This window comes from Lissotriton vulgaris, chromosome 3_1, assembly GCF_964263255.1.
Source record: "Lissotriton vulgaris chromosome 3_1, aLisVul1.2, whole genome shotgun sequence".
NCBI lineage: Eukaryota > Metazoa > Chordata > Amphibia > Caudata > Salamandridae > Lissotriton > Lissotriton vulgaris.
Window position 1 is genome coordinate 1,418,502,876 of NC_141689.1, and position 21,024 is coordinate 1,418,523,899.

Genomic DNA, 21,024 nt, shown 5'->3' on the forward strand with positions numbered 1-21,024 from the left:
CAAGAGGGGTAGTCTGAGTTTCAGACCCGGATAGTCCTTTAACCACCTTGAACAGGGTCTTAGAGCAATTCTGAGCTTGAGAGATTTTAAGAGAAACATACTAAGCTCAAGCTGTTTTACAGATACTATGGTAGTCCCTTATGACCTTTTTATAGCCCAATTTGGCATCCTGCAGATGGTGTTTCCTCCATTGTATTTCTAGAGTTTTACATCTAGCTTTTTCATTCTTAAACCTCTCTGTGAACCAAGAGGCTGGAGGCGGATGATTACTAAGCAGTTTGTTGGATAGAGGGAGGCAGGTATCTACTGCTTGTAAAATCCAACTTTGGATAGCGACTGCTTGTAAAATCCAACTTTGGATAGCGCCAAGATCCGCAGTTGCCATCTGTTTGATAGCTGGTTTCCTGTCAGCTAGGGAATTGTTTAAAGCTCCAACTTCGAGCTTTGCCCAATTTCTGACTTTAGGCTTCGGTCCCGACATAGCTACCTGAGGGCAGGGAGCGACTTTCATCAAAAGAGTAACAGCAAAATGATCCGACCAGCACAAGGGGAGAGCAGGGGGGCAACAGAGATCAGGCAAAATCGAGAAAATGGGATCAAGCAGGTGACCTGCTACATGGATCGAACCTGAATTGTGAAGTTGGATATTCATTGCTTCAAGATCAGCAATGAATGCAGCATATTTAATGCACACAGGGTCATCTAGATGGAGGTTCAGACTACCCAGAATGGTTAGCGTCATTCTGAAAATAAGGAGTTATTAGGTCGGGGATGGACGATGCCCACGGTCCTGCTGGACCAGGGGGACGATACACTAATATACCCGAAAAAGTGATCTTGGGTTTGAGTGTGATTTTAAATAATGAAGCTTCACAATCAGTAGTATTTAGATCCTCACATTTACATTCAAAAGAACTTTTATAGATAATAGCAATGCCCCCCTCCCCTAGCTTTAATTTCCTATCCTTTCTGAAGATGGAATAATTAGTTGTAAGTGCTGTAGCCACGTCAGGACCTGAACTATGGTGTAGCCAGGTCTCTGTTAGAAAGAGAGCATCAGGCTGGTTATTGAGCAGAAGGTCAAAAAGTCAGCTTTGTGTTTCCGCAATTAATGCTAAAAAAGGTCAACTCCTGAATCAATAATGGTGTACTTTTGAGCGTAGTCTTCCCATGTGAATCCATTTAAATGGGTATCCCTGGTTCACTGTTTTTAACTTGGGCCCCACCGTTATAAGCATTATTTATTGCACCAGTAAGAGAGATCCTGCAATGTAGGCACTTGGAAAGGGCTTCATCTAGTTTAATAGTTGTGCAGTTCGAAGGAGTTAGGCTGAACTCTAGTAGTTGCTTAGCAGAGTAGCTAAGTCTCTTTGTCTTAGTTGGACAAGGGGTCATGGCCCCTGGTCGCGGACGGGCATGGAAGGGCGCAGACTGGCTTGCCTTTGGTGTGCCAGCTGCATGCGTCCGCTCCCGGGCCATTAAATAGTGGTCCGAGGTGATGCGGTGCGTAGACACTAGACCTCTGACAAGCGAAGAACGTGAGGCACAACAAAATGGCCTCCCAGGGAAAAGCCCTGTACTAAAGTGCAAGTGCTCACAAGAAAACACAGAAATATGGACACAGTAAAGAATGCGGACTATAACACACTCAGAGGCAGGACGCAATTCGACAGAACAATTTACTAAATTAATAAAAAATGGTTGTCAGCATTAAAAAATCTGTTTAAAATCTAATTCAATGTGCGAAAGGAGAGCAAGTAGGTAGAGACCTCCCAAATGCCGCACGTCTGCTCTAAGGGCCATTAAATAGTGGTCCGAGGCGAGGCGGCGCATAGACACTAGACCACTGACTAGCAAAGAAAGTGAGGCACAACAAAATGGCCTCCCGGGGAAAAGTCCCATAGTAAAGTTCAAGTGCTCATAAGAAAACACAGAAATGTGGACACAGTAAAGGATGCGAGTATGACACACTCAGAGGCAGGATGCAAATCAACAGAAACATTTACCAAATTAATAAAACATGGTTGTCAGCATTAAAAAATCTGTTTAAAATCTAATTCAATGTGCGAAAGGAGAGCAACTAAGAAGAGTACTGCCAAGCTCCACTGAGGACGATGACACCACATTCTTTAGTACCAGCACGAGCGAAGGTAGGCCCATCGGAGGATGGAGGAACAGGAGTCTAACGACATCCCAACATCGTCAAGGAACGCTATATCTGAAAACGTTAGTAATAGATTCCGTACCTTAGAATATCCCCAGGCGTCAGACTGGATCCGGAAAGTTTTTCGTCAGCAGTACCCCTGTGCACCGGAAGGGTGCGTCGTGCTGCTTCGCCTCCGCCGCTGGCGTGGTATGCGCCAAGATGGCGTCACAGAGACTACTTAGGCGCCACCCATGCGCGCTGACGTCAGTTCTTTCTTTTTCTGCGCCAGCAAGCGCAGATCCGGTTAGAGCACGTACCCTAGTCACTTTTTGACTAACTTTTTTGAGACTTTTGTCTCTACATCTTTTGAGTCTTTGACTCCTGGTGCCGCAGAGGGATGCCTGGGTTTAAATCCTGCAAGGCCTGTCGCCGTACGATGTTGGTGGCCGACCCCCATGGCGTCTGTCTCTACTGTCTGGAGCGTGACCATGACCGTCGGTCATGTTCCGACTGTCTGGCCATGGCTCCGAAGGCTTTGCGGGAGTGTTCCCGAAAGCAACTGGAGGCCCGGCAGTCGTCTCTGCGCCATTCGAGGTACAGGGGTTGCTCAAGCGACCGGCCGCGGAGCAATCACCATCGCTCCTCAGGGTCGAAGTCTTCACACTCGGAATCAGGTAAGAGACGTCATAAGAAAAAGTCGAAGAAGCGTTTGCGCTCTCCGACATCCCCTCGTCGTTCTCCGGACGTGGACGAGGGAGCCAGAGGTACTTCCCCCGCGGCTTCGTTGGAGCCTGTGAGTCCTGCGGCCTACCCACCATATCCGGGTCCGTCTGCGACTCCGGCCCAGGTGCAAGATTTTCTTACTGCCATGGGCCGCCTTTTCAGGCCTTGAGCTCCCGCTGGCGCGCCTTTGGGCCCCGCAGTCCCAGCTGAGGGCCCTTCCTTGCTGCTGGCGCCGCCAGGTCCTCCGCCAGCGGCTCTGGCCTCGGCGCCTCCCGCGCCTCTATTCCCGGCACTGCAATGGATCCCGTTCATCCCACCTCCGCCCTTGCCCGGGTTTTTGGACAATTTGGAACCCTAATTGGGACATGGAGATGGATCGGTGCCGACCAGCGCCATACCAGCCGCCGTTGGATCATTTGTTTTCCCCTGTCCCTCCCCCTCCGCAGCAGCCTGTGACACTGGCAGTGGAGGAGGAGGACGACTGGGATGGGTCTGAGGACCCTTTTGCACAGAAGTGCGAGTCTGAACAGGAGTGGGCGGAGGAGTCTGAGGATGCAGGTAGCCTTGACCTCTCCTCTGAGCCTTCTTTGCTGTCTCCTCCTGCTGTCATGGAGGAGGGTGCCACATATCCTGTGCTGCTCAGTAGAGCAGCTGAGGCCCTTGACCTTGATCTGCCTACTGTCACTCTTAAAACCAACCTTCTCACTAAAGTTCTTCAGCCGGTGGCAAGGTCTATGGAGCTTTGCTTCCGTTCAATGAGGCGTTAACAGATGTTTTGATGGTCACCTGGTCTAGACCAGCCACAGGGGTTCCTGTGGATAAGAACGTGGCCAGGCGTCATCGCCCGGCAACGGGTGACCCTTTCTTTTTAATGAACCACCCAACTCCAGAGAGCCTGGTCACCCAGGCTTCCACTCCCCAAAGCGCATTCCCTACCGCCCTGCCGGATAAGGAATCAAAGAAGCTGGAGCAGTTAGGCAAGAAATAGTTTTCCTCTGCCAGCTTGGGGCTGCGGTCAGTGAACCCTGCATGCCTCTTGGGCCGCTGCTCTCACGCTGTGTGGGACACGGTGGCGCAGACGCTGCCCCAGTGTCTTGAGGAGTTCGGGCAGTACTTTCCCAAGCTGTGGCTGAGGAGAAAGACGCTGCAAAGTTCGCCATCCAGTATGGGCTGGACACCGCAGACTTTCTGGGTAGGGCGATCTCCACGACAGTGGCCCTCTGTAGCCACGCCTGGCTGCGGTCCACTGGGTTTTCAGGAGATGTTCAGAGTTCCCTCATGAACATGCCCTTTGATGGTACTCGCCTGTTTGGCGATAAGGCAGACAGTGCCCTGGTGCGTTTTAAGGACTCTCGGGCTACGGCCAAGTCCTTGGGTCTCTCCACCACGCGCCCGGCCACATCTGCTTTTCGTTCCTTTCGTGACCACGGAAGGGGCACCCCAACACGTTCGTTCAGCCAGAAGCCTGCCCAGAACCAACCTCAGTGTGGACGTGGTCGCCTCAAAGCCTTACTAGTCTGAACTTTGGGGTGCACTCCACTCCGGTGGGCGGCAGGATTCAACATCACCTCCCCCACTGGTGTTCTGTCACCTCGGACAGCTGGGTGCTTCATCCGAAGGGGCTACTTACTCTCCTTCGAGTCTGCCCCCCCCCTCCCCCAGCCATGACACCTCAGTTCCACAGCATGCCGGGGGATCACTTTGCGCTTCTCCAACAGGAAGTCACAGCCCTCCTGACCAAGGGGGCAATTGAGTGCATTCCTGGGCCAGAAGTAGGACATGGTTGTTATTCCCACTACTTTCTGGTCCCCAAAAAGGAGAAACAGGGCCTGCGCCACATCTTGGACCTCAGGAACGTCAATTGTTGACTCTGGCTCAGGTCTTGGCTGCCCTCGACCCTGGAGACTGGATGGTAGTGTTGGACTTGCAGGACGCATATTTTCAAATCCCCGTCCTGCAGGCCCACTGGCGTTACCTCAGGTTCACGGTAGGCCAAGAGCATTTTCAGTTTGCCGTGCTCCCCTTCGGCCTTACCAGTGCCCCTCGGGTATTCACGAAGGGGATGGCGGTGGTTGCAGCTCATATGCGCAGATCAGGGGTTTCAGTCTCCCCCTTTCTCGACGACTGGCTGCTGAAGGCGGGCTCGCCCCAGGCAGTCGTTTTTCACCTCCAGACTATGGCTGCCCTCCTGCATTTGCTGGGGTTTTCCATCAACGTGCCGAAATTGCACCTGAGTCCCTCTCAGAAGCTCCCCTTCATTGGAGCAGATCTGGATTTGACGTGGTTTCATGTTTATCCTCCCGAGCAGCGAGTCCGGGATATTCAGGCTATGATTCCGATCTTTCAGCCTCTATCCCGGGTTTCGGTCAGGATGACACTCCGGCTCCTGGGCCTGATGGCATCCTGCTAGTACAACAGATGGCCTATGCGGGCTCTGCAGTGGGACCTGAAGTTCCAGTGGGCACAGCATCAGGGCAACCTGTCCGATCATGTCCAGATCTCGGAGGGCACTGCACGAAAATTGCAGTGAAATCCCTCTCCCTTCCCCAACTGGAGCACACAGTGGTGACAGATGCGTCCCTCCTGGGATGGGGCGGCCACTAGGGAGAGGCGGAGATCAGAGGCCGCTGGTCTCCGGCGGAGTCCCGGTTCCATATCAACCTTTTGGTGCTTCAGGCGCTCTGACTTGCACTGAAGGCATTCCTTGCCTCTGTCCAGGGAAGTGTAGTACAGGTATTCACGGACAACACCACCGCCATGTGGTATTGCAACAAACAGGGCGGGGTGGGGTCGTGGACCCTATGTCAGGAGGCTCTGCGCCTCTGGACATGGCTGGAACATCAAGGCATTACCTTGGTGGTTCAACACCTGGCAGGTTCTCTGAACGCCAGGGCGGATGAACTCAGCTGCCGGTGCATGATGGATTACGAATGGCTTCTGAACTCGGGCGTTGTGAAAAGTCTCTTTCTGCAGTGGGGAGAGACTAGGTTAGATCTATTCGCCACCGAAGAGAACACGCAATGTCATCAGTTCTGCGCGTTTGAATTTCCAAGGCAGCACTCGGTCGGTGGCGCTTTTCATCAAGAGTGAGCTGCGGTCTGTTGTACGCCTTTCTGCCTATACCACTTATGCCCAGAGTGCTGAAGAAGATTCGGCGCGACCACGCCCAAGTTATCCTTGTGGCTCCGAATTGGGCACGAAGATACTGGTATCCCGAGCTACTCAGCATGGCGATCGATCCCCCGATCCGACTGCCTCTTAGGGAGGATCTTCTGTCGCAGAAGCAGGGGACGGTCCTCCACCTGAACCTGTCCAGCCTCCACCTCCATGTATGGAGATTGAGCAGCGACAGTTGTCAGCTTTCGATCTCTCTCCCGAAGTCTGTGATGTAATTCTGGCAGCCAGGCGTCCCTCCACTAAAACTGGATACATCTGCAGGTGGAACAAATTTGTGGCATAGTGCACAGCAAAGGCTCTGGATCCCCTTTCTGCCCCTCTTTCCGGGGTCCTTCTGTTCCTTCTCTCTTTGGCCCAGCAGGGCTCTGCTCTGGGCACAATCAAAGGTTATGTTTCAGCCAACTCCGCCTTTCTACGGCTTCCAGATCAGCCTTCTCTTTTTAAATCACCGGTTGTTAATTGCTTCCTCAAAGGCATTACACACACGTTTCCTCCCGTGCCTTTCATAATGCCTCAGTGGGACTTAAATCTTGTCTTGACCTTTCTGATGTGCGCTCCCTTTGAGCCCCTTCATAACTGTCCATTACGTCTTCTCACTCTCAAGACTGCTTTCCTGGTAGCTATCACATCTGCCAGAAGAGTGATTGAGCTCCAGGCTCTTACTTCTAAATCTTCCTTCCTTTCTGTTCATCCAGACAAGGTGGTTTTAAGGACCTGTCCTTCTTTCCTGCCAAAGGTTGTTACGCCCTTCCACATCAGTCAGACCATCACTTTGCCCACCTTCTTTCCACCTCCACATCCTTCAAAAGAGGAGGAGATGCTCCACCTTCTGGACTCAAAATGTGCGCTCTCATTCTATCTGAAGCGCACACAACAGTTCCGGGTGGATGACCAGCTCTTAGTTGACTACGTGGGTGCTAAAAAAGGTCGGGCCGTGCACAAACGGGCCATCTTTCGGTGGGTTGTTCTCTGCATCAAAGCGTGTTACTCGTTGGCTAAGAAGGAGCCTCCTGTGGGGCTGCACACCTATTCTACCAGGGCAATTGCAGCCACTACTGCCTTGAGATGCAACGTTCCCTTGCAGGACATTTGTCAGGCAGCTACGTGGGCCTCACTGCACACGTTTACCAAGCATTACTTCCTTGACAGTCAAGTCTGGAGAGCCAGCTTCATTGGCTGTTCTATTCTCCGTGACCTTCTGGTGTAATTTTGTTCGCAGACCAACCACCTGGGTTGGTATTGCTCGGGTATCTATTGTAAGGTAAGGAATCTATCACTAATGTGCCTCTTTCATTTGCACAAGTTACTACTTGTGTAACGATATATCTGTAAGAGACATTAGTTAGTGATAGATTCCTTACCACCCCACCCATCCTCCCCGTTCTGCGAACTGATTTCTAGGGTTAAGGTCATCCCTTTCAGAGCTCTAGTTTCATGGCACCAGTGGTCAGTTTCTTGCATGACTCTGCGTTCCTGGCGCGGAAAGTCGTGTACAGAACTGATGTCAGCGCGCATGGGTGGCACCTAAGTAGTCTCTGTGATGTCATCTCGGCGTATACGATGCCAGCGACTGACACGGAGCTGCACGATGCCACCTTTTGCGCGCAGGGGTTACTCTGACGAAAAACGTTCCTGATCCAGTCTGACGCCTGGGGATATTCTAAGGTAATGAATCTATCACTAACTAATGTCTCTTACAGATATATCATTACACAAGTAGTAACTTGTGCATCGAGGAAGAAGCTGATCCCTCAGAGGCCGAGCTAGTCCAGTCCATTTAGGTGAAGAGTTCACCACCCTCGCCCCCCAACCCCTCCCATGAGTCTTAGGGAGAATAACAGTAAGAACCCCAATCTCCACCATCACAGAAGATTTTATCCATGAGTATGGTCGGCACACATGCACAATCCAAAGCCATGCAGCTACAGCATGGACAGGCTCAGGACTACTCCACTGGGGTTCGGGTGTCATACCCAGAGTCACAATAGGTGCCAGGCCACAATTGCCTTAGAGTCACTGTCTGCACCAACCAAATACTTCAAAGCTTACAATGCTCCTCTCTCTGGCCACAAAGATCCTGCATAAGCCTCAGGCCATTCTGGAATGCACCGGGTCCTCATCTCCACCATTAAATTCGGCCCCAGCAATAAAGACACCTGCAACACAAAGGCCCGCTTAGGTACCTAACAAGCTTGCACTCCGAAGGCACCTTCAACGCTGAAGCCGCTTTGGATGCCTACAACCCTATCAAGGGCAGACTCCGAAGATTCAGAGCAACCTATTCTGCAACACCTGAGGGCGAATTAGATGCTCGTCTGAAGCGTCCTGTTCATTCCCTTACAGATGGGCAAAATCTACACCAAGCTTCTGCCGAAGCCACAGGAGACTCTTCTAAGGAAGAGGAAATTGACTTTTGAGGATCAAATTGTCTGAAGCCTCCTCCTCCTCATAGCACAAGAGACTCAAGGACAAGGGCACTCGACTCCTCCCTGCTCAACCTAGTGTGCCTTCTCTCCGTCACCACCACTTTCTCCAGTACCACCAACATATCATGCCCCTCCTCCTTTAGGGTCACCACTCTCTTCTTATGAGGAGGACAGGTCACTGTATCCCCATGATGCACCTTATAACCTGAAGCCCTGGGATAACCTGTGGGATGTCTTGGATGTTGATTTCCCAGATGACACATACCCCGATCTATATCCAGCCAAACCTTTCCCCCCCTAACACTGCTCCATATCACAAAGTCATACACAGGGCAGCCACATATAAAAAACTTAATACGCATATTGTCCAGGAAAACTTCTTGGTCAAAACATTATCTAAGACCACCCTTCAGTTCCTCCTTATGCTTAAAGAGATGCTCTAGACCACCCTGAGACTTTCAAAGATCCAGTTAAGGCAAGCGGTATTACACCTAAGGGCAATTAAAAATAATATATATATATATATATATTTATATATATGTGTATATATATATATATATATATATATATATATATATTATTTTTTTGTATATATATATATCTGTGGCACGCTTGTGGTGAATAAAACTACTGTGTGAATTTGGTACCCCCCCGAGTGCTGTCTTTTCTTCCTTGGATTCGCAAGGTTGTTTTGAGCGCAATATATATATATATATATATATATATATATATATATATATATATATATATATATATATCTCTCTATAACTCCAAGCAATTACGCGAGTTCTCCTGCCTCAACACGGCGGCGGGCTCACAGCGAGGTAGCGAACCTCCAATATCAACGCCTTAGTTTCTTTGTGCAAAAACCAGTGCCGAGCCCAATTCCTTTAAGCGGAGATATATTTTTTTCATATAGCCAAAACGCCTGACGCGTTTCAGAGCAGCCGCTCCTTGGTCACGGGTCAAACAACGTTTGCTACCACCATTCACATATAGTGCACCTAATTACCAACATTATAGTAGGCCTACAAAATCATCCACATCATAGTGCAAATTGGCATCCATTTTGAAAGGTTCATTCTACCTTTAAAATGTCAGGCAATATCATGTTGATACTTATTATCGAGTAAATTTATCAACATTACATCATTATTTATATACATAATTCAAATATGCAGCTGAAATTGGGATTGTATAGCGCACTTATACCCTGAGGCCTCGTAGCGCTGGGGCCGGGCGGGCGGAGAACAAAGCCAGTTAATGTGTGTTAGTGAAGAGAAAAGTTTTCAGAAGTCTGCAGAAGTTCTGTAGATTGGGTTCGATGCTCAGAATGGGGGGCAAGGAGTTCCAAAAAATTGAGGCATTCCAGGAAAAGGAACATCCACCTCATCTGGATCTTCGTTCTTTCCTCGTGGTAGCGAGGAAGGCCGTGCTAGAATGCAGACTTCTAGAGGGTTGATAGGGGGTAACAAAAGAGTGAATCATGGCAGGTCCTGTTTTCCACATGGATCTATGAGCTAGGCACATGGCCTTGAATTGGATTCTGGAATGAATTGGCAGCCAGAGTTTCTTCAAGCGGATGACGCTGAATGTCTCAGAGGAAGTTCCAGGAGTAAGCGGACCGCACAGTTCTGGGTCACTTGCAGTTTTTTTATGGTGGCCAACGGCGCGCCCAGATACAAAGCATTCCCGTAGTCTAAGCTGGATAGGATGAGCGCTTGCACTATGATCCTTCGGGCCTGAAAGGGGAGTAGAGGCAAAATTTTCCTCAGCATCCTCATCAGGCCGAAGCAGGTAGCGGAGAGTTTGGTAGCTTGATAATTAAAACAGAGGGTGCTATCAAGCCACATGCCCAGGCTCTTGATCTGATCCTTAGGGGCCGGCATAATGCTGAGACAGGTCAGCCACACCAAAGCCGAGCTGGGTGAAGGAGACTTACCCAGAAACATCAGTTCTGTCTTGTCCCTGTTTAGTTTAAGGTGAGATAGTGTCATCCATTCGGCTACCACTTCTAGGCAGGTACCCAGAGTGCAAGATGACCCCTCAGGATGGTTTAGCACCACCACCAGTTGGGTGTCATCTGCATAGGTAATAATTTCGATGCCGAAAGGAAGCACTATCCCGGCCAATGGCTCCATATAGGTGTTAAAAAGCGTGGGGCTCTTCAGTCTGATGCAAAATCATGGACCCCATTTTATCATGATCATGCCCTCATGGACTAATCTCAATATCATTAATTAAGCAGAATTAATATTAGGTCCCTATATTCCAATTCCACCCTAGTGGGCTAATGAATTATCAGCATTGCACCAATATTTATATGCATATTTTAAATATACTGCTTGTTCGGCTTCTTTTTACTTCACAGACTTGAATTCATCACAGTCACACCCAAGTGGATTAATCCTAACATCAATATTTCTAACCGAATTGGTATTCATGTTTAAATCTGCCCAAGTGGGCTCATATCATATAATGTTTTCAAACATCCTCTTATCTCATCAACCTCTTATAGTTGAAAGTGACCCAGATACTGTAGCTATTTTGCATTTGTCTTCCTCATATTATGATGGCCACGTCTCCTACAAAATTAAAAGCAAAATGCATGATCACTTTAGATCTATCTATTACCGTTAAACCAACAAACCACTAAGCTTAGAGATGCAATGAGATTACATAGCTGTCACATTATTCTTTAATGATACGTGTACACTGGGTCAAACATTTAACCTAAGTGGACAGATAATTCTTCATCCTTATTCAGACCAATTGGATGCCTTTTCTCATATTTTATAATCAATTTTGATTCCAGGCGTCCTAGTTCATGAACCCTGTTTCCACCTCTCTCAGAGTATGGGATTCTATCAATAGCACAGTATTTGAATAACTTTGCATCCTTGTTATGACAGTCTTTAAAATGCTAGCAATGGGGTACTGATTATCCTCCTTTGTAACAGCTCTCATGTGCTCCAAAAAATGTTTTTCTTAACTTTGTGGTTTGTGCTCCCTATATAGATCAATGAACTTGGGCATGTTAAGACATACACACAAAAATCAGAATTACATTTTTCATAACATGGAATGGTCTCATACTTTTGGACAGTTCTATTTGTTTACAGTTGATACTGTACCTGCACGCCTTGCAATGCCCACATACGAAAAAACCTTGTATCAGATGTGGATTCATTATGGACTGTACAGTATTTGTACTCAAAATATCCTTCAAAATATGCTTCAATGATGTGCATTTTCTGAACGTGATCTTTGGATTAGCACCTACATGTTTGTTTAATGTATCATCAGTCCCTAGGAAATGCCAGAATTTTTTAACCCTTTCGATGCTGATGACGAGCTCAGCTCGTCATCACCCACGGGTGTCGTGTGCTGATGACGAGCTGAGCTCGTCATGGAAACAGCAAAATGGCATTTTCCAGCACAGGGGGGGAAAATGACCAGCAGTCATGTGGTTAAGGTTTAATTTCACCTCCCATGCCTGATTGCTAAAGGATGTTATAAATCTAATTGGTTCCTTCTTAGTGTCATCTTTAGTTTTTACATTCAGTAAGTCATTCCTTTTCACAGTTTTACTTTATTACACTCAGTGTAATTGTCGGCACTGAAGTACTTCTGCTTCTAGGTGGTCCCTGAGGTGGACCTCTTTGTGACCGCCCAAAATGTTACAACTTTGCCTCCAGGCTCCCTTATCTACAGTCCATAGGTAATGTGCTATGGATACATTGGTTAGGGATCTTGCCTCCGCTTTTCCTCCTCCAACTCTTTTGGTATGCAGTCCGGAAGCTTCAGCAAATCTCCCTCACTGTCATGCTCATGGCTCCCACATGGACCAGACAACCTACCCTCTTTGAAATGTCAGTTGTCCCCATGAGGAGCTTCCAAACAGGCTAGACCTTTTCACTTAGAACCTAGGCACAATCATGCACCTAAGCCAGCCCAACCTAGCAATTTGGCACCTGAGGACTTAGAATTCTGATACCTCAGTCTCCCTCAAGAGTGCATTAATATCTTCAAAGAAGCAAGCTGATTTACTATGCGAACCTGATATGTGGCCAAGTGGAAAAGATTTGTCCATTACTGCATTCCAAGCACTTCGACCTGCTTAAACTTGCAGCATTATCTGACACCTTCCCCACTTGCAAAAAAGCAGGTCTAGCTTACACTTCCTTACGCCGTCACTCAGTCGCTGTTATGGCCTACATGCAGAACAGAGAACACTTGTCTTTATTCAAGATGCTTGTTACTAGTGTTTTCAAGGACGGACTCAAATGGGTTATCCCACCCAGGGTACCCCTTGCTCCCATCTGAAACCTTAACATTGTCCTCACCAGAATCCTGAGTCCTCCCTTTAAACCTCTAAATTCATGCCCTTTACAATTCTTCCCCTGAATTGCCATTACATGTTGTTACGTGACTTGTTGGTGAGCTGCAGGTGTTCACTTTAAAGTAACATCTCTTCCAATCTCATAACAAAATGATAGTGTTCAAGGTAGTGTCCAGCTTCCACCCCTTCAGAACATTCTTGACCTGTCTTTTCCTCTCCATCAGACTCTGTAGCAGAGAGGGTCCTTAACTCCCTCTGTACCAAGAGTGCCCTCATGTACTATATTGACAGAACCAATCTTTTTTGAAAAACACAGCAACTTTGTGTTGCTTTTGCCAAACCCCATAAAGGCATGCTCTATCAAAGGTGGGCAGAGCCAGATGGATGGTCAAATGTTTGCAGACCTGCTGTACTAGGGCTAAAAAGTCTGCCTGCTCCACAAACGGAAAAAATAGGCCACTATGGCTTTCCTTGGAAATATCCTCGTTTTTTTTTAAAATATATTTTTATTGCAGACAATATAAAAGTTACATGAATACACATTTTGCAGTTCCAAACCTAGTGGCTGCTACGTATTAACCTCCTAGCATCTAGTCACACAGCCTCCGAGATGGAGGTCGGGCGGCGCTACCCATGAGAAATTAGAGAACTTAAAGCAAGAGTCAATCGCAGCCTTCTAGTAGGAAGATCGCGTGTCCGCTTTTCCATTTGTGAACAACCCTTCTCATAAGAAACTCACCCCCCCCAAACTACCCCCATCTAATTATCAATTTTAGGAAACGATCATGAGCAACTGGATGCATCTTAATACAGCCTACCATTTCACTCTCCCTCTAATCTTGTGGACCCGCCGGCGGGTAGCTATGCCTGATAGGAAAGCTCCTATCTCAGTGTCAGGTGTCCCGACCTCCATACTACTCCTTTGGAGTGTCCCTCGCTGATCTCACTATATCGTATGCTGTGTCCTGAAGGGTCTATCTACAGTGTTCGCTAGGGAGTGCTGCAGCGCAATCTACAGTCTCGTACTATTTTGGATGCGGTCTCCCCACCCCTTGGAAATATCCTCTTAGCTGACATTCGTAAAAGCAGCTACATGGTCCGCTCCACACACATTTGCCAAGCACTACTGTGGGGGCATCTTGGCATTTAAACATGCTTGAGTTTGACAAGCTGTTCTAAGAACTTTATTTCAATCTTCTGCAACAACCACCAGCTAACCACCTCTTAATGGAACACCTGCTACATTACCTGTCCCACCTATGCCACATTCTGCATGGAAAAAAGGGGCCACTATGCCTTTCCTTAGACATATCCCCATAGCTGACATTTGTAAAGCAGATACATGGTCCACTCCACATACATATACCAAGCACTACTGTGTGGACCTCTTAGCATGCCAACAAGCTAGAGTTGGTTAGGCTGTTCTAAACTTTATTTCAGTCTTCTCCAACACCCATCAGCTAGCCACCTCTTAGGGGATTACTGTTTTACAGTCTACGCAGAGCATGTGTATCAAATCAATCACTCCAAAGCCACACAATCGAATGGGTTACTTACCCTATCAACATCTGTTTGTAGCATGTAGTGTTGTAGATTCACATGCATCCACCCACCTCCCTGGAACCCTTTGTTACAGATTTACACTTCTTCACTTACTTAAACTCTCTTTAAATAACAACTAGCGCCTATGGTCACCCAGCTTTCCAACTTAATGCTCCATCTCTTTGCTCACCCACTGTGCAGAAAACAATCTTAACTGCGGAGTCAGTGCTCATGCTCATTACCAACTAAGGGAGGAGCCAGTATACTTCATGACTTGAAAGACTTCTTCAAACAAAACTAAGTTGCTAAAGCCTGAGCCAAACATTAGATGGTAGGAGTATCCAGAGCAAGTGAATATCCAACACTATAGAAGTTTGTTCAAGCCGTATTTTAGTACTTACTAAGTTAGAAACTAATCGTTCTACCCTACATTTGATTGCCTTTGCAGCATACATGAAAAAATTTTAAATGGATTTCCATTTTCGAAATCCCAGTTCTGTGTGCATTCCTGGAAGGCCTGAAGTTAATCATTCCTCTATGTGATCTAAACCTAGATCTGACTAATCAGATGAGTCCACTGTTTGAACCAGTACACAAATCTGACCTCTTAGAATTATTTTGGAAAGTGTATTCCTAGTCACGGTTTTGAAATTTTGTAGTATTATTTAATTATCAATTTTTACTTAAGAATCCTATTTGCACTTACACAAAGGCAGACATGGTCCTATGCACAGATCTCAACGTCTTACCAAAGTATATCTCACTATTTCAAATGAATAAATCTATAGAACTGCAAAAATGATTTCTCTAACCATTGTCACAGGCCTATTGTTGCCTGCATAAGTGCACCAGATGTGTTTAGTACACATGTAGGTACTACATAGGTATGACAAACCTGTTTAGAAAAAGCTGGAATCTTCAAGGCCTTTGTCAACTTGCATTAGACAAATCCATCTTTCAAGTCTGTAAGCAATGTTGTACTTGTACACCTATGCCTCCTTTTACTCTCAACATAGGATCGGTCATGACTTTCTTAGGCCATATACCACATGCAGACTGCCATATGGTCTATTACTAACAGTTTCAAAAAGTATTATGTGTTGGCCTTTAAGCCCATTCGGAAAGTGTGTGTGTGTGTGGGGGGGGGGGGGGGGGGGGGGGGGGGCATTTTTATGACTTGTTTCTAGTGTGCATCTGTTCCCATACTTTTCTCTGCAGTTTTAAACTAGAGCCTGCACACAACATGTGAATTTACAACGCAGCTGTGCTGCAAATGGAAACTATCGCCTGCCTGTAACTTAATTAATGATTTGTCTGCTACTGTGTCTTTGATGAAAATGTGATCCCTTCAACAGGGAAGCTTGGTGGAAGGCCATAAAATCACATACATACGTGCAACATGCATGGAGAAATATGTCTGAAAGGGGAATTTGTGTGTCGTGCTTCGTGAGTTTCAGGTGATGGCACAGAGAACAACTGAGCATATTCCTCTGGTTGACTCCAAAGAATAGTTTAGAAAGTCAAGTTGGAATTTTCTGAAATAAATATTAAATGACAGAATCTGCAAGTAAGTGAATCTAAATCAAAGGCAAGCTACTTTATAATAACTACAAGTAAGCCACATTTCTCTTCAACCCTCTACTTTTTATGCACTGTTTGGAAGAACAAACATATAGTTATTCTCCTCCTACCTGTTGGATATCATGTATGAATCGACCGTGGATTCTTCGCTGGAATTATCTATATAATTTTGTTAAAAGTACTCCCTTAGGATTACAAATAAACATGACAATGGTAAAATAACAAGTACAGAGGCTTTCCCACATATCATTTATTGTTTTAGTTTTATAACTAAGATTTGAAACTTTATTTTCACCATTACCTCACCGTTGATCTTTTGGAAGCTGCAAGACTGGTTTTAGGGGCAAGATCATAGGACTTATTAGTTATTTTCTGGACATTCAGTGAGGCTGTTTGCCATAGGAGAAAGTTAAGAGTGTTTCATCCCACCACACTTAAAGTGCATTCACCCCCCTTAAATGCCTCCTTAAAAACCGCAGGGGTTTTGTACGGCAGTAAACTGCATCAACCTCAAAGTTTATGGTTATTAGTTACAGGAAATTAACATGCTTTCTTTTCCAGAACGTAAGGAGCAATATCCCTCTAAAACGTATCAGCCCCATCCACAGTAGGATAGTTGAACAGTTAGGTTTCGGACCCTAACCCACACAGGTTATAAACCTTTCAAAAGAAATGTAGCTCAGTAGATAATCCATTTGAGATGATGTCCGATTGAACAGATGGGGCAAAAATGTGCTCACAGTAAGATAGAGGTTCTAAAAATAAGGTGTACTCTTGCATGTTTCTTTAACAGAAAGCACATTTGAGGTTAAAGTGGTGAAGAACAGCTCTGGTCTTGGCTTCAGTTTTAGCCGCGAAGAAAACCTCATTGTAGATGAACCAGGCGCCAGCATAGTACGCGTGAAGAAACTGTTCCCTGGCCAGCCTGCTTCTGAAAGTGGAAAAATTGAAGTTGGTGACGTGATCATGAAGGTGAATGGGGCTTCCCTGAAAGGGCTTTCACAACAGGTTAGTTTGTCACCTCCTGGTTGTTATACTTGGATGCTGGGGGCAAAGGGGAGGAATTGTTTGTTCCATTATTTTACAATAGTTCCTACTCATCTTTTGCACTTAGGATGTCATATCAGCTCTAAGAGGAACAGCCCCAGAAGTCACGTTGCTGTTGTGTAGACCTCCTCCTGGAGTTCTCCCAGATATTAATCCATTGTTGCAGGTAAGCTCATTACATTAACATTGTCCAATATTGTTCATCAAATCATATCATAAACCCTTGTGTGGGTAATGGATCTAAACCAAGACTTCTAGTGATCAGTTGCTTTTATACTAATGTTTTTACAGGAAATAAAAGATACACACTATAATGTGTTTAATTTTCAGTTAGTCGTTTCATATAGCGGAAAATATAACTGGGTGGTGTGAGCCATTTTCAAAGTTTGCGCTGGGTCAGTATTACAATTTTGTAGAATTTTTTTAAGAGTTTAGACAAGATTTTCATATTAGTTGACAATTGAAATACTGAAATACAACAATAAAATTATAGTATCCAGGGGTGGCAGACATTTCGTCCTACAGATTAGGTCAACCAAATTGTCCAACAGGAGTACGCCCTCTCATTTATTCTTGCCCACCACACCTTCCACCCCCATCAAGATCGCCAAAGGAGGAACCCCAGGTCTGTTGTTCAGCAGGAAATGTAGGACTGTTTGACCAAAGGGGCCATAGAGAGGATTCTGGTCTCGAAACAGGAACTGGGTGTTCCTCCTGCTACTTCCTTCTGACTAAGAAGGATGGCGGTCTTCATGCTGACTTAAATCTTTGCCCTCTGAACGCCTTCCTGCAAAAGAACAAGTTAAAAGATGCTCATGCTAGCCCAAGGTGTGTCTGCTCAGGATTCTGAAGACTGGATGGTAGCGTTGAACCTGCAGGACACTTCCTTCCATATTCCTGTCCTGCAGGCCCACAGGCGTTATCTGTGATTCTCAGTAGGCCACTAGCATTTTCAGTTTGCGCTGTTCACTTTTGCCTCACTAATGTCCCTCAGGAGTTCACAAAAGTGGTGGCAGTGGTCGGGGCACACCTTCAGAGGTTGGGTGTTCCAGTGTTTCCCTACCTCATTGACTGGTAGTTGAAGGCAGGCTTGCCTTAGGCAGTCATAGACCACCTCCAGACAATGGCGAATCTTGTAACATCATTAAGATTCACTATCAACATGCCAATATCACACCTGACTCCTTTTCAGATGGTCCTGTTCATCCGAACCATCCTGCATACTGTGCAATTTCGTGCCTTTCCTTGGGAGCGGAGAGTCCAGGGCATTTGGGCTATGAGCCCGATGTTTCAGCCTCGTTCCTGGATCTCAGTGAGGAAGACTCTTAGGCTTGTGGCACTGTTTGTCTCCTGCATTCTGACATTCGATTATTCCAGATAGTACATACAGGCTTTGCAGTGGGGCCTGAAGAGCTAGTGGGCACACTGCCAGGGGAACAGTTCAGATTCTGTTGAGGTTTCAGAGGAGACTGCAAAAGACCTGCAGTGGTGGCTGCTCGACTATCATTGGGCAAGCAGCAGACCCCTCTCCTAATCCAACCCAGAGCTCACAGTTATACATGTATCACTGCTAGGTTGAGAAGGCCATTTGATAGAGGTGGAGATCAGAGTACTCTGGTCTGTGGTTCAAACCCAGCCTCCACATCAATCTGTTAAAGTTGCAAGCAATCTGCTTGTCATTGAACGCTTCCCTGACAAACATCAAAAAGAGTCCGGTATAGGTTCTCACAGACAACACTGCCATTATGTGGTACTGGAAACATGAAGGGCGGGGTAGAGTATTGGGTCCGTTGCCAGGAAGCTCTACACCTCTGAAAGTAGTTGAATCGCCAGGTCATTTCTCTGGTCCTGAACCACCTGGCAGTATTTCGCAATACCAGGGCGGAAGAACTCAGCTGCTAATGCCTAGTAAATCACGAGTAATAGTTATACCTGGTGGTGGTGCAGGGCTTTTTTCAGCAATGGGTAGAATCCTGGCTTGCTTGATCTTTTCAACAACGCCAAGGATGAGCAACGTCAACCCTTTTGCACGCTGGAGTTCCCAAGAAACCTCTCTCATGGAGATTAATTCTGCCTAGGGTCGAGCTCAAGACTCCTGTATGCTTTACTGCCCCTGCATCGAGTTCTAAAAAAGATCAGGAACGGCAAGGCCCAAGTCATTTTGATGGCTTTGGATTGGACCAGGAGAGTGTCGTACCTGGAACTCTTGGTCATGAGCATCTATTCTACCATCAAGCTGCTGCTGCTTCTGGGGATCGTCTAATGCAGCAGTAGGGCAGGGTCATGCACCAGGGCCTAGACAACCTGCACCTCTATACACGAGACTGAACAGCGGTGGCTGATTGCATTTGACCTTCCTCTTGAGGTCATTGATGTTATCTTGCCAGTTAGTCACCCTTCCACAAAGTTACTGTACCCCTAGTGCTGGGACATGTTTGTGGCTTGATGTGGTAGCCGCCATGTGAACCCATTTTAGGCCAAACATTCCGACGTTTTGTTGTTTGTTTTATCAGTATCCCTACAAGGACTTACACTGGGCAACATTAAAGGCTATTTTGCAGCTTTTGCACCTTTTTTACTATTTCCATATCGGTTTCTTTGTTGAAACCTCCTTTTGTGATAAGGTTTTCTTAAACGTTTACAACGTTTGTTCCTGCCGAAGTCTTTTGTGATGCCGCACATTTTTGATACGCAACCCCTTTGAGCCGATGCACAGGTGTACAATATGCCTTTTTACCCTGTAAGCGGTCTATTTGATGGCGATAACGTCAGCTGATCGCATAACTGAACTGTAGACACTTTCAGTCCAGCTGCCTTGTACAACCTTTTTTACCAGACAATCTTGTGATGTCTGAAATGTCATACTGGAACCACTTTAGAGTACTGTGGACCACAGAGTAACAGAAAAGAAAGATGGAGAGGGTGGTATGAGTGGGGAAACAAGGGGAGAAGGTAGAGTGAAGAATTCTTATAAAAGCACGGTAAAGTACTTTCATGATGGTGCTTGTATAGTCTTTAACGCTGCCTTGCTGCTCTATCAAACTGCTGTGTGGAATAGAAATGAGAAGGAGTACTGTGGCCATATGAACAATTGAACATTGCCATGAATGCCACATTTATCCAGTACTCGGGACAACATTACAATTTTACAAAGAGCATTTTATAGTTGCTTGCATCAGTACTGAAATACATGGCTTTGAATGGAGCATAAGCTTGATAAAGATCTTCCTCAGACTAGTTATGTAAGCTCCCTCAGACTAGTTATGTAAGTAATGTTACAGTACCGTGTCAGCTAGTTCTCAGTGATAATCGTGACAGAAGTGACATTCACTTCACTGTCTATTGACATCATAGAAAATGAGATCCCATGACCTTTGACCCACATGACATCAAGCAACGTTTGACTCCGAGGAAACCACAGATTGTTGCTTGCAAAGCAAGTGTAAAACCAACAACTTAACCATCACACAGAAGGATAAACTAAATCAACATAGAACTCAGAACTGGGATCATTGACATTGTAATTAAAACCCCTAGTGCCACTAAATGGCTGCTCTGCCATCCACAACTGTTCAGCTGACTGCTCTGTCTATCTAATTTGCTGAATTCCCTGGAGAAGGATGGTGCACCCCTATTTATAAAGTGGTGTAGTACATATTAAATGACTTAGTTGGTTCAAGCATGTTGCTGATATGGTTGTATAAATGTAATTGGAATGTAGGAAAAATTCACATGGTAAAAATGGGATACGTCAGAATGCATGCTAATTAAGTATTACGGCTGATTGCAGGTTTGTTGATGTGGAGCATTTCATCAATATTGTCATGCTCAAATTATACCCTCAAGCTCAATTTGTTTTTGTTGCAGTCTGACAAGCATATCAAATAAACCCTCTTACTAAAGAGCATGTTCTTTATATAAAATCCCAAAATTGCTTTTACTCTTTTCTTTTAGATACCAGCCAATTCTGATGTTTTATTCCTGTTTTTGAATTGTATTTCTGGTATCTTACATATGTCACTGTGTGCTAATAAAGCTTT

General features: G+C 46.0%; 1 protein-coding gene across 9 annotated transcripts in view; it reads left to right on the forward strand.

The window, feature by feature from the left end:
• The window catches only part of PTPN13 (protein tyrosine phosphatase non-receptor type 13), a 981,974-nt gene that overhangs the window by 704,915 nt on the left and 256,035 nt on the right, over window positions 1–21,024 (forward strand). For all 9 annotated transcript variants that reach the window (XM_086961883.1, XM_086961888.1, XM_086961886.1 and 6 more), the window contains 2 exons: window positions 16,731–16,945; window positions 17,052–17,150. In XM_086961883.1, the coding sequence (XP_086818009.1) occupies window positions 16,731–16,945; window positions 17,052–17,150 (314 nt within the window). The remainder of the gene's footprint in view (window positions 1–16,730; window positions 16,946–17,051; window positions 17,151–21,024) is intronic.